The following is a 14,968-nucleotide window of genomic DNA, read 5'->3' as shown; positions in this document are numbered from 1 at the left end:
TGCCAACGTTTGTTGTTGAAATTAGAATTGTAGCTGTTGGTCACATTTTAAAATAATTTAATGGTAACAGACTCCATGTAGACTTTATTGAATGATGTTTTAAAAAAAAAATCAATAAACAGATAATTCTTTTTTTTTTTGTACAAAATGCGTTGTTCTTTAAATAATGTGTTATTTCCTTAAGATTGAATATAAATTGAACAGATTTAACCGGGCGTGCTTATCTGTCGGACACCATGACGCATTACACTCTTGGCTTCGAGAAGGGTGAAGAAACAAGCTAATCTTCCAGGAGTTCAATATTAAGTTCCCATCACTGTCAGACTGGGCGTGAGGGAGGGAGGGAAAAGATTGGACTCTTCAGCACAGATGAACGTTAAAGGTTTATGTGCCCACCGAAAGACATTCTCACATTGTTAATATGTGGATTAGGCCATTTTCTCATTCCCAACAGAAGTATCAATATATGAGTATAAAATAGCATAATGCAGCAGCTCTCCACTGCATTCTCAGCCTGTATCAACACTGAGCTCATATTTTTGTGAAAGAGGATATTAAGAGCGGCTTCTGAGATATTCAGTGCTTCTGACTGATACCGGGATCTGTACGTACCTGTGCATTAGTCTGCGTGACCGACATACATATTCAAGGCAGCCATTGTATCAGTAACGTTTTCGTACCGAATATCAACCATGGTTTCAGTTCGGAGCAATTTATGAGATTAAATGCTGTCATTCAAGGGGGAAACCTGAAATAATTTCTCCACAATAAGTCAATTACGCTTCTCATTGCTTTCTGCATCTGTGATATCCTCCTGCTCTTTCAGTCACGAAGATGAGTTGTTTTCCACACTAAATATAAATTCAATGAATAATTTTATATTCACATAGAGCGATATTCCACACCCCGCCAGTGTGAAGCACCACCTTTGCTTAGCCTGATGTGCATTCGAATGGATTTTGCACCATTTTCATACCAAAACTGGGAGAAAAAGAAGAAGCTCTTTTTTTTTCCAACAAAGTCCACCAAGAATATAGAGGGAAAACATATTTATTCCGTCAAACCCAATCATATTTATGACCTTGCGCTTTCACGTGGGAGAGTGCTTTCCATTGCTCCCTGTGTTATTTAAAATTTCATAAACCTGGTCTACTACAGTACTTACTTTGCCCCACATTCTAATCTGCTCCTAATAAAGACAAGCCAAGCAGAGGGTGTGAAAAACGAGCTCACTGCGGCGGTTGGCATGAGTAAGGGAGAGTGCTGGGGATAAATCAGAGTGGGAGACGTTGGAGAAACACAGATAATCTCAGAGTGCCGCTGTGTGTTTGGTCCTCTCCACTCAGCGCCCGTGATATACAATGATGGGAAATCCATGCAGACTCTCGAAAGGGCGAGATTGAGATGACTCGTATAAATGTGTGACGTGAGCACTTTTTCAAAATAAAAGTTTGGAATTAACACCCAAGATGAGCTCAGCAAACTCATTCACTGTCTGTCACTGATGAATTAATGTTTATTGACAGGGAAATAATGACACTGACTTTTGAGCAGGCTTACATGAATTGTGCTCCTGCAGAGCTACTCCGAAAGTTCTGTCATTTCAAAAATTCCCTAAATCTCAGACTCATTGCATATTCATTTATTACATTTTGTGGCTAATTTGATTATGCTTTCAGCTGCAAATAAAAGCGTGGTACTCTCAGCTTTATTTAAAGGAATAGGTCTCCCAAAAATAAAAAAAAAATCCTTTTATTATTCCACCCTCATCTTGTTCTAAATCCATATATTATTTATTAATTTGCTTACAGTTTTTTTTTTTTTTTTTACATATTTTTTTTTTTACATATTACTTTATTTATTTCTTGAAAACAAACTTTGTATAGTTTAGTTCATAGGGAAAGTGTTTTATGATTTTTTTAGAAAACCTTGCTGGTAACTAAATTATAAAAAAAATAGTAGATAATGAGAGTAAATAAACAATTAAGAGTGCATGTGTGTGTGTTATTTTTGTAGTTTTTATGGAAAATCCCCATTACTGTTTATATTTTGGCCTTGTAATGAGCAATAAAATATTACAAAAATATTTACATATTTCTTATTATTTTTGTATTTTTTATTATTATAATTATTATTATTATTATTTTCAAATTCAAAATATACTTTCAGTCTTTATCAGTTTGTCAGAAAGGTTGCTGTCCTTTTTCTTAGGCCTTCTTGGATGTTTTTGGTCATGCACACCATTTTGTTTTAACATTTTTTTTTTAAATCACATTTCAGTCCACACAACTGATTTTACTTTTAAATTGGTGCAGAAAATGCATCTGGGCTTACAGTATGTTACTAACGTTATCTAAAAATGCTCTTTCACATTATGGTGGTACAATCTAATGCATTCAAGTCTCTCTTTTGTTTGTCTATTCTCCTGTTTGTGTGTTTCACCGTATTATAGACCACGGATGACATGGTCTCTTCGGCTGAATGCTCCAGTGACGATGAGGACTTTGCTGAGTGCGAAGGACATGCAGGTGGGCTAGGTCAGTTGAATTTTGCTTGCCTCTATGTGGTGGCCTTTCGTTTGCAACTGAGGATCAGATCCTCAAAGCATCACCTCCCCCCATGGATAGAAAAAGTGTAACTTCCCGTCCAATCCAACCCATGTACACCAATATAGAGACATGGATATACACTAGTAGGATATCTCAAGAAATAATTTAAACAAAACAGAAATAGGCATGGATTTCTTAATTAAAGCTTAGTCCCTTCAGTAGCCTTGAATCAGAGCCAATCTCAAATCATTCTCCTCAAACTTTTATTACGAGCTACACTTGGCCATGGGGTTTTCCGAAGTGGTTAACATGGTCACACTGATTACTAATTTTGTCCCCAGTGCCTATTATGAGAGCATAAGTACAAAATTAGTACAGAAAAGTGACATGTTCTCTGCATTGATGCTTCAAAATGTATCATACTGAGGTTTCTTGCCATGGTGATAGTGGACTGCATTTTGGCACATGATACATTTTGAGATTTCTCTTGAACTTTGCTTTCAGCGTTATAGTAGATTGATATCTATCAGATTAATTGCTCTTGAAGCAGTCTTTTCGATTCCTTTCTGTTTCCTCATTTCAAGAGGTTTGATTTAAGTTAACTTGTTGTAATAGAGAACAGATATCATCGAATTTCTGTGTACAAATTTTTGTCTTGTGTCGTTATGCTTATTTTTAACGATATAATTTTGCCTCAGTGTGCTAATATTTCCAACCCAAATATGAAAAATACAATTCAGTGATTAGAAAAAAAGAGATTGATAGTGAAAGAGAAAGATTTGAGAGAAGTTGGGTATTGGCTTTTTATATATATATATATATATATATATATATATATAATTGTAGCTTTGAGAAAATAGTCTGTCATGTCTTTTGTGAAATAGACAATTTTTTTGATTGCAGAAATTTAATTCCTTTGCAAATCATGATTCCAGTCAGAGAGGTCAAATGAATCTTGTTATAATTTGAATAAAACTCTACCACTTACTATAATTGGGTGTTTCTTCAACTTCAGGCACTTTTATATCCTAGGGGTTGATTTTTATTCAAATTAACAGATATCAACTTTTTTTCGGTGATATAAAGGTCACGTTAAAACATATTACTAGTCTTGGAAAGTTTTATCCATATCTTCACCATTTATTTTTAATTTGTTTTACGCTATTCCCAGACGTTCAATGTTAAAAAGATTACTCATGTTAAAATTATTCAATATTAATTTAATTTATTAATCTAAACAGAGCAAAATAATAGTAACTTTTAAACAATATTTTTTTTTTACATTTCTTATTTATATAAATTGAAATAATAAATAATTGTCTAAATGTTGTACACAATTATATTTATAGAAGTTTTTATTTATTTATTAGATTTGCTACATGCTATGAAATGCATTACATTATATGCAAGGTGGTGTTTTAGAAAAATGTCAGAATATAATTTGGTTACAAATGACTATAAATAAACTATCAAAAGTATGAAAAGTGTGTTTTTCACCAAGTCCACAAAGCCAGATGTTCCAGTTGAACAAACACCCAATTATACATTTTCCATGTTGGAAAAGCAAACCAGCATATAACAAGAAGAACAATGTCATATCATTTCCAGAGGCCAAAGCCATTTCATGGCCTGTTAGTTTTATCTACTGGCCTGTAATGAGCACACTATATTTTATCACAGAAATGTGCAACATGTTTATTGTGCTCCATTGGATGAAAATGTTTACATTTAAGTTTTCATGCAGACATGACAGGCTAGTTATCTGCTTTGTTTGCTTCAACTTGTTCTGACCCTCTGCAGTTCTCTCAATGTCAATGCCAATTTCTTCCAAATGACATTCATCAGTTTAGCGGTTTGAGAACAATATCCATCTTTCTGGAATCTTTATGTACTCATAAAGAAAGCTATTGGCAGGGTCCCAATCATCCAGTCACGTTTACACAGAAATTCATGCCATTCTAACCTCTACATCAGTTGATGTGTAGCTGCATGAGACATTACTGCTGCAGGGTGTGTCCTCATATTCAGAGTATTCTGTACCGCATGCGTGGGGTATCTCCCCTTGATTTGTCCTCTTAATTTCATGAGCTTGTTCGTGGCCAGTGTTATTTTTAGTGAAGTCCTCATCTTTTTCCCAGCTATCCAAAAGCAACATTCCTGTCATCTCGCCTCATCTTGTTCCGCATGATATTTTGGTGTTAAAATCGATTTTTCCCTCATTTTTCTCAAGCATCTGTACCATCTGGGCTTGACCTTGAACATTGCCATTTTGATTAACAAAGCAAATAAAAGGCAACAAAATCTTTTCTTGCCATCCAAGGAGTTTTTTTGAGCTCAAGTATTGATGTAATCTTAAGAAAGTTGCGTTTTAAGAATAACCAACATCCTTGAATGCCCCTCACTTCCTCCTCACATGACTGAGCTGGTCTGCATATGAAGTCATTTTTGAATGCAGATGGCATAGAAAGAGTTTTATTGCCACAAACCGTGCGCTTCAATGTCATGCTTTCTCAAGCAGTCATTTGTGGCATGTAATATTGTAGTTGCTAGTCAGAGCCATTTTCCAGACTATTCTCTCATTATTCAGTGCATGGCACCATTTTTATCTTCTTGCATATCCTCACCATCAGACTAACTGAGTGCTGTACTTTATGTATGAGACAGTTTTAACAAAGCATCATACTTCAAGCTTATGGTTGCAAAAATTTCCACTGCATTTCCTGTACCAAATCGTGTTGCTGTCTATCAACTTGTCTGTCTTGATGTGTTGTCACGTGATTCTGTTCTCTGTTTGTAAAAATTGTTGGGTTTTCCCCTTTATCCCCTATCTGGAATTCCTTTGGAGGGCTTGTATTGATTAATGATACGCTTCCAAATCATTCCGTACACCAGTTCTGCTGTATTATTCCCAAATTATTTCTCTGCACACAGATCTCATTATTTTAAAGTTCATGCTTGCATGCAAACCAAAAAAATTATATTTCTGTTATATAAAGTTATATTATATATATGCGGATATATTTTTAGAAAGTTCTAAATGAACTCCATGCATTTTGTTTATTCTGAAACACTGCTAAATGGGGCTCATTTTAAATGATTTGGTAGTACAGTATTTCCTTTTGAACAAGACAAAAGGTGAAATGAATTTGGAATTGAGGGCAAGAACCCTCCAGAGACCCAATTATCTGTTTGACGGAAGCATTCCACACTCTTATAGTTTATGGTACTGTTTGAAAATGCAGTAAAGGGTCAGTGCAATGTATTTATGTTAAAGTTGCATTACAGATTCTTGTTAGCATGTAGTGTAATACTGATCACTTCTAAAGGGCAAAGTTCTACATCTTCTACACCAGAAGATCTTTCACGGTCTCATATTGAGACTTTTGAATAAATGCTGTAATTATGAATAATCAATCAAAAATTAACAAGATCCGGTTTTGCTTTGCAGTGCGAGAAATTTGTTTGTGTCTGCTTAAAACAAACAAACAAACAAAAACTTCAGCTTGGCACAAACCAGTTTCCACAAAAATATTAAGCAGCACAACTGTTTTCAACATTGGTAATAATAAGAAATATTTCTTGAGCACCATTAACTGCATAGTAAGAATGACTCAAGAAACATTTTGTCATTCTTTGCTCACCTTCATGTCATTTAAAACCAGTATTAAACCCAATATATTTTTCTGTATTAAACACATCAAAATTTGAGACATTATAACTAAATATGGCTCCTGTGCAGTATATATGAAATATGCTGTCTCTGTAAAACTGTAAAACTAGTGTACTCATTACTCTTCCTTACATGAACACCAGATGGCATTATATGCTGTACTCATTATTTTAGATTCACACAATACTAAGAAATTCCCAAAAGATGCATACGGTATGTAATGAGCTGGATTTTATTTATTCACCTGATTCAAGCAGATATCTACTTTTTAAGAGTAATTGTAGCTTGTTTTGTCATGCTGATTAGACAGAGGTGAGCATCTTTTTAGACTCAAAGGTATGCTGTTGGAAGGCAGGAAATTAATAAAATAACGGTAGAACAAAGGGAAGAATGGTCCAGATTAGAGAGCCTGTATTGCTTGGCCCATCCTGAGCCAAGAGAGAGGGAGTTGCTTTTATCACAGGCCTGCAGGTGGCTATTCAGCATTGGAGCTCCTATTTAATTACCTATCCATAGTGCAACCAGAGATAAGACCACACCAGACACCCGACATTGAGATACACCTCTTGTGTTAGAAGAGTTTTGAATAGTTTCACTCTGCAAATAATGCTTGATGCGTTATGTGTTTGCATTCTAATGGGATGTCTTACTGCACAGATGTACACTCTTGTCAGGTGCCGTCGGTCAGTTTTATTTAAACAAAAAGTTATTTGTCAAGGTGTTTATGTGTAGATGCACATTGTAGCATTATTAACAGAATGTGTGTAATGTAATTAGATGAAACAAGTCAATCTGGCGGTGCACTAAAAACATTTGCAGCCTTGAACACTGAAGGATTGTTTTATATATTAAGAATCTTATAACTTCATTCATCAATGAGAGGAATTTATTTGTTATTTTCTGTTAGAAGTGAAATTATAGATTTTAGATGATTAGATTTTGTTCTAATTTAGCATCTCATAATTTAATATTGTTTGCCCTAAAGCTTTCAGAGAGTTTATTTCTATTTTCTGTAGAAGTCATCTATTTTGAACCCTCCTGTGGAATTCCTCAATCGATACTCTGCTGCTTTTGAACCAAAGTCTGTAGGTACCAACCATGATTATGGATCTTTCGTTATGAGATTTAATGACTTTACCGGTATAAAAAACAAGGAATCTGCTCTGTATATTCCAGCAGTGTGCCGCAAATGTGAACAGACAAACATCTGTGACCTACAGGCCCTGGTTTAAAGGCTTCTTTGACCTCGCTTAACCTTTGATGTGTGATTTGACCCTCAGCTTGCTGTGTTGTTTGTCTACTCTCCCTAAATGCAACTTACTTTACGCATAAAAAAAAAAAACTCGTGCCCAGTTTCAGCCAATTTTCCTCTCTCTTTGACATACATCCAGACTGCACGCCTGTTACATGTTTAAGACTAACACTGACAGATATATTTGTCTTTGGGTCACATGACAGAGGATGCAGTTGTCTGTTAAACTGTCCCTCTCGATTGTGTCTGTTTTATAGTTTGTGCATCTGGTTGTAGTGTGTGGAAATTAGAATTGCTTTGTTCTTTCGTCTCTGGGAATTTTGTCTTTTTAGTTTACACACTCAAATCAATTTCATTTTTTGTTGGTTACCATATTTGGCTAGCTGAATTTTGGGGTTCAAAATTAGTGGTGAAATTTTAACTAGATGTGAACATCAAATCACAATTATTATTAATTTGAGAACGTGTTTTGATTTTTGGTCTTCTTTTTTAGATGTGGAACCAATTCAGTGAAAATTCCATGTGCCTACAGTGATAAATCATTGAAATCGTTTTAAAATGACAAGAATCACATCAAGAACAAAACTGCACTACCTCAAATGCAAAAACAACCCAATCTGGTTTAAAATTTTTTTTTTAAAAATCATCAAAAAGACACATGATGGTCAGTGAAAAGGTTCCAGATCTTGATACACTTCTTGTTTATTTTTATTTTTTTTTTTATTTTTTTTTTATTTTAAGAGTTGATCTTGATGAACAATTGACGTTTTAAAGAATGTTTCCAAACTGCATGGCGAAGAAGTTGCAGTTTAGGGTTTGTCAGATTGTCAGTGTTAGAGTTTTGTTCTTTTTCGTAGATGGGCATGTATATGCTCATTGTTTGTATATCCCCATCCCTTCCTTACAGCCAAAAAACGTTAATGCTGCCCGACCGCTTCGTACTGCCTATACATGGACATGGCAACTGACTTACACAATCACCCCCATCATTGTCATCTCCTATGTAGTATGTTCATAGGTCCAATTCCCTTGTCACAACCCTCTCCCCCCTTCCTTCCCTCTCTAGCTATGGTAAACTATGTAGTCATCCATTCACTCAAACCTAAAGATTAAAACCAATCTAAGCAAAAAGTTTAATTACTAGAATGTAGATATTTATTTAACAAAAAATGCTATATAAATCAAAGGCTCAAATATGTACAGTTTTTGTAAGAAAACTGGATTATATATCAAAGTAACAACAAAAGAGAATACTGGTGAAGTTTATTTTTCATGTTATGTGGTGTGGATGTATGTGTTGTTGCCTCCCTGTACTCTCTCATGTGGGAAACAAAAATATATATCTAATCAGAAACACGATGACAGTCATTTTGTTTTCACAAAGAAAAAACCTGTCCAAGAACATTCTTACACAACTTTCTTTTGTACGTTTTTTTTTTCTTCATGCCAAAATCATGCGGGCAATTTGTTGATGTAAGTTGACAAAAAATTATGATATGCTTATGTGTTTATGTTTATAATATATATGCTTGTATAAATTCTTAATATAATGAGATCCAGAAGTTCTGATCTCAATTTGCTAAATTATAATGTTGATATTTATATTGCCTGTTTGTCAGTAATGTATTGTGTGCTATTATGACTTTATTGAGAACTTATGGTATTGGCTTTGGTCTATTTTTTTTATTATTACAGTCTGCCTCTTTAAGTTCTTTTAATTTTGAATTTTATTTGTATGCAAGTCTTAAACTCGATGGCAGTTTTATCTTACATTTGCAATGACAGTCTGAATATCTAGCAGGTAAAAAGTAGAAACAAACCTTCTATGTCCATGAAATGGAACTTTTTGTTTTTGTTGCATAGCAGATACACCAAAAAAAAAAAAAAAAAAAAATTCTTCTTAGAATCACTTCTTCCTTTCTGCATAGTGACACGTTACTTATACTTGAAGAACTGAGGATCTTACTGCTACTGTACTGTAGCATTTTAACATACAGAAAGCAGCATTTAATGTCTTCTTTATTACTTAGATTTCGTTATTACTTATTATTACTTATTAGATTTAGCTATTGCTTATTACTAAGATTAATGTCTTGCCCTTTGATAACCAACCATATCCAATAGATAATTAAAGAAATCATTCAGCTGTGATTGCATTATGGAGATAGTAGCTGCCATTAGGAAGGCTTTCTAAAGTCATTCAAAAGGCAAGAGTCAGTGCACTGCTGGGGAGCCGCATCTTACATCACACGTGTGTGTGTGTGTGTGTGTGTGTGTGTGTGTGTGTGTGTGTGTGTGTGTGTGTGTGTACATATATATAGAGAGAGAGATGTTTTCTACAAAAATATACAAGCTGTTGACATTGTTTCACTTCTTATAAAACAGATGAAACCGTCATGAGGTGAGACTTCACCTTGTGGCTTATATAATGATTTTCTTATATGTACTACATATTGTTTTCTTCTGACGTTTATTCTTAGATCATGAGACTTCATGGCAATAGGAAAGGATTCATTCATACATTTTTAAATGATGCAAAATATTATTCCAAAAATGTCAACATTTTTACTGTAAAGTTGCAACTTAAAGCACTCATTTATTTTGTTTATTATTAGTTCATGTTGAAATGCATGAGCTAATTTTAACAAATGCAACTGTTGTGTTAACAAAAATTAAAAAATGTTAAATATGATTCATGTTAGTATTGTTAGCTCATATTAATTGTTCACGCACAACTTTTCTTGTAAAGTATTATCCAGAAAGCAGTTCATTCAAATCGCTCACAAACCAGCTCACCCACAAAGTCCTGTCAAGTCCTTTTGATGCCAATTTATACTTGTTTATGATCGAATATTGTTTCGCTTTTGCCTATTATTTTTGTTTATTTATTTATTTATTTATTTTGTACATTCTGCCTTGTATCTGTTAGTGGGTTTTTTTATTATTTTTAATTTTGCAACCAGTTTTCGAGACTAACATGCCTCGTGTCTGTGTTCAATTGTAGGAGGCGAATTAGTTTACCCAGTATTTGTAAAGGATCCCTTAGAGCTCCCCTCTGTAGCCACTCGTACACCCTCCATCCCCTTTCCCCCAACCCTCCGCCCCCACCTTACCATTATTGAGACCACCAAAGAGTCCCTGTCCATGGCCACTGAGGCAGGGGTACCTTGCTTGTCGGACCAAGGCAACGATGATTGTGATGATGATGATGATGATGATGGCTTGATGATATCTGGGTATGGCTCTGGGGAAGCATACGACTCTAACCTGCCCCCTACTGATGATGAAGATTTTTACACCACCTCCTTGGTAACAGATAAGACCTTGTCTTCGTCGACCTTTGAAGGTGGCTACAAAGCTCACGCGCCTAAGTGGGGATCCAAGGACTTTAGACCTAACAAAGTCTCCGATTCTGGTAGGACTACTACCACATCTTTTTCCCCCAAGCTGAGCCGCTCCACAACCACGTACATGCCACCCAAACTGCCTGCGGGCAAAATGAATCACAGGGAGCTAAAGCCCCAGCCCGACATAGTCTTGCTTCCATTGCCCACTTCCTATGAGGTAGACAACACAAAGCTGAGGAGCCCATTAATAACCTCCCCCATGTTCCGTAATGTACCCACAGCAATCCCCACGGAGCCGGGCATCAGGCGGGTTCCGGGGGCCTCGGAGGTGGTCCGTGAATCTAGCAGCACCACCGGAATGGTCGTCGGGATAGTTGCCGCTGCCGCTTTGTGCATCCTAATTCTGCTGTACGCCATGTATAAGTACAGAAACAGGGATGAGGGATCCTACCAAGTGGATGAGACCAGGAATTACATAACCAACTCGGCGCAGAGCAATGGAGCAGTCATGAAGGACAAGCAGCAGAGCGCGAAAAGCGGCAACAAGAAACAGAAAAACAAGGACAAGGAATACTACGTGTGAGTCCGAAAGTCGCCCGTCGCTTTTACAGAACTTTGAGCTGTTGGACGCTGCGCCGAGAGAGGGCGACAGGAGCCGAACCCCGGCACTGTGCCGAGAAGGCGAACTCTGACGCGAACTGTACCATAAAGCACACTTACAACCGTAAGCATACCACAAAGGTAAAATAGCAAACATTAGTGACCTTATTCCTCTATCTGGTCGGAGACGTTATCAGTGTAGAATATTCCACAGCTGCATCATAATCCTAAGTGACTTTTAGAGGTATGTGAACCTTGGCGTAAATCTGTTTTTTTTTTTTCTTTTCTTTTCTTTTGTAACTCTGTAAAAAAAAAAAAAAAAGAAAAAAAAAGAGGAGAACGTTTCAAGCATGTAAGAGACACATAGTGCTGATGTCCGTAACGAAAGTGGGACCCAAAAAATGTTGTTCACATGAAAAAAGGACTCCTGCCAACAAAATAAATAAATATATAAATATATATATATATATAAATTCTATATATGAAAAATTTGTATTGTTTATACATTACAAGTGGTGTCTTATTATTTTTTGCTCTCTGCAAAAAGAAGAAAAACACAATGTAATAAACGAAGACCTGTCACCGAGGCTCTGACAGCACAGCACTGTTAGGATTTCCAGCTGAAACTGATCATTTTAATTGTACAACCAACTGTAATATTGCAAATGTGTGAGTTTCCAGAAAGACAGTGACATTTCCTTGTCTCAGTAAAGCGACTGATTGTAGTGCATGCCATGCCATCCTTCGCTTCGATCACATCTGCCCACCGGGCCGATCCGATCATCAGATAGACCTCTCGTCCCTCAAAGCGACTTGACAAGGGAACGTGTCGCAGATTGGAACTTTTTCGACCGTATGTATTTTGGTCCATTTGCTCTCGTCTCTTTTTTATACAGCTGTCTGGTGCAGACTGGCGCAGTGCTATGATACTGTTAAAGGATGTCTATATGAAAATAAATCTAATGTGAAAAGTGTGAAAAAAAAAACCTATCTGTTGTCGCAGTCGACTGTGTCGAACGAGAAATTTGTTTACATATTTTATTACATGATAGCGGTTGTACTTTGTAGGTAGATGTACATACGAACCTAAGTTGTATTTTTTTTAGTAATTCTATTGTACAGAGAGATCATTTGATTGATTTATTCAGTGTGTTTCGTGCATAAAAATCCGACACTGACAAGTCATGTGAAGGAAGAAAAAAATATTCAGTACACACACGTTTTTGTAAGGACAAGCAGAGAATATTGTTAGATTAGAGGTCTAATCTTTCTCGCAGATGTTTCTAAGTCTAAGCATGGATATTTGACTACTTGAAGCTGTCTATGAAATACAAGACGCACTTCTTAATTGTTCCAAGGTTTCATGGTTATCAGTTGTTTTATTTATAGAAGAATCAAAGAAATATGTAATAAAGACAGCCTAATATGGATACAGACATGCAGCTCAGATAATTTACGTTGTGTGTTTCTTACCTTAATGTCTTAATACGAGTGGTCTGGACTGCAGTAAGCCCTGTCACATCAATTTTTTGCCCTTTTTGTTCTTATTCATGTATATTTTTGTCATTTAGATATATCACTGTACCATAAATATGATGTGAAGATGTGCCAATGCTATTTTTTAATCTTCATTTTCTGTTCAACCTTATGTGGGCTTTTATTATTTTCATTTATGACATCATAGTCATGTAGCTTCGCTTCAGACAATAACTGGCGATGGTCTATAATAAAACATCCCATGGAGGTTGATCATACAAGGGTTGTCTTAATGTGCACATATCTATACTCTCTTTAGTATGTGCAGCGATACATATTTTTTAATCATCCATCACACTGGATGGCACGTACACTTTCATTTCCTGTTCTGTTAGGACCTTTTTAATGTGTTCAAGAAACTTGGTCTGAAATATGCATTTCCTAGCATGCTTTTAATGCATGCCTCACTATGGTTTTAGCACAGATAAGGTGAGGTTGTCGTTTGTTATATGGGAAAAAATGACTGCATTTCAGTAGCCCTTCAGAGTGCAACAATGAATCAGTATTCATCAGATGTTGTACAGTATTTTCTTGGGAGATGCAGATTTATAAAAGAGTAAATGACCTGTTAACAGCATAAGAGAAGCGATCTTGAGCACGAAATATTTTTCTTTTGGTTACCAAGGCAACACAAAGGTGCAAATCATAAGCTGTGACTTCTCTTGTGATTTAATTGTTTCATTAGATATGGTAATTCAAGTATGCCTGACTATAAACAAAATTAGGAGGACTCTTAATATGGTATTGTTCGAAAACAAGTATGATGTTTGAAATCCTGATTAGGAACAAAAGTATCAGTTTCTGTATGCATGCAACATAAAAACTGGCAGACTGATCACATGACAACAGTTTTCTTCAAATGGTGAGAAGGTGAGAAATGGTGATTTGTTTTTGAGGATAACATCAGAATGTAGACTAATCACTGAAATTAATATGAATGTTTCAGTTTCATTGGATATTTTCAGTTTTGTCGGATCCACTCATGCTGACAGCCATTTGGAGCAACAAAGTGACCAGAAGTCATTCATTTTCTTAACGACAGTTGGTAATTTCCTGCTTCATGGGTTACAGTGACTGTTTTGACATGATTTGGATGTGTCCAGATGCAAAAACAGTTGATGAAAGTTTATGCAAATGAGCAGCAACTACCTCAGTGGTCAATTTTAGCAGCAAAACAACTGATTCATTGTCAAAACAAAATGGCATTTTATATATATATATATTTTTTAAAAGACAGTACATCTCATTTGTGTTTTGATTTTTCAATGCTTTGACTACTGTATACAGATCATCACTAAAATCACCCACCAACAGGAATGCCTATAAACTAGTCACTATAAACTAGCATTAGACGAAGTTTTCTTTTCTTTTTTCTTTCACCCAGGTGCTGAACATAAGTCCATATCTATAAAAAGAGCTGTTAGATCACACCCAGCCATTCTTATGATTTCCAGGTGGTGGAAGTAGCATTGAAAGAGGTTTTTGTTCGAAAGGTACACTTTTGTACCTACAAGGTTCTAATATGTACACTTTAAGTACCAATAAGTACCTTTAAGGTACCAAAATGGACCCTTTAGGTACAAATATGTACCTTTTGAAAAAGTGACAGCTCTTGTACCTTTACTTCTGAGAGTGTCTTGGTGGCTGGATTATTGAACCAAACTGACTGAGGTAAACCATTTTCTGGGCCGGAAAGTTAATTAAAAGTCTACAAAGGCTTAAAATTCAATAATGCCTCCTCAATTTCCAGATAAGTTCTGCTGATTGGGACCATTCATCAAAACAGACCTTTTCTGTGGTCGAAATTAGTCCCTCCTTTTCCGTAGGAAAGACTTTTGATTGGGGATCTAATCTAACTGCCTTTGCATTTTTGCAGTTTAATCCTATTGTCAGTAAATATAAAGGAATTGTAATGAATTTGCAAATGTAGTATGTTGCATCAGTGACTCGTTCATAAAATCTAATGACACCAGATTAAATCAGATTTTGATCGATTACCTTAATGGGAACCGGA

General features: G+C 35.7%; 1 protein-coding gene across 32 annotated transcripts in view; it reads left to right on the top strand.

Moving 5' to 3' along the window:
* The window catches only part of LOC109048981 (neurexin-3a), a 262,198-nt gene extending 249,328 nt beyond the window's left edge, over positions 1–12,870 (top strand). For 13 of the 32 annotated variants that reach the window (XM_042773788.1, XM_042773784.1, XM_042773790.1 and 10 more), the window contains 2 exons: positions 2,453–2,537; positions 10,476–12,870. In XM_042773788.1, coding sequence (XP_042629722.1) covers positions 2,453–2,537; positions 10,476–11,401 — 1,011 coding nt within the window. In that variant the 3' untranslated portion in view covers positions 11,402–12,870. Of the gene's footprint in view, positions 1–2,452; positions 2,538–8,378; positions 8,940–10,475 lie in introns of those variants that run through there. The other 19 variants (XM_042773808.1, XM_042773803.1, XM_042773804.1 and 16 more) reach the window with 6 other exon arrangements.
* Positions 12,871–14,968: the final 2,098 nt, after the last annotated feature.

The sequence above is a fragment of the Cyprinus carpio genome, chromosome A17, assembly GCF_018340385.1.
Source record: "Cyprinus carpio isolate SPL01 chromosome A17, ASM1834038v1, whole genome shotgun sequence".
Lineage (NCBI taxonomy): Eukaryota > Metazoa > Chordata > Actinopteri > Cypriniformes > Cyprinidae > Cyprinus > Cyprinus carpio.
This window is presented reverse-complemented; position numbering and strand designations above follow the sequence as displayed.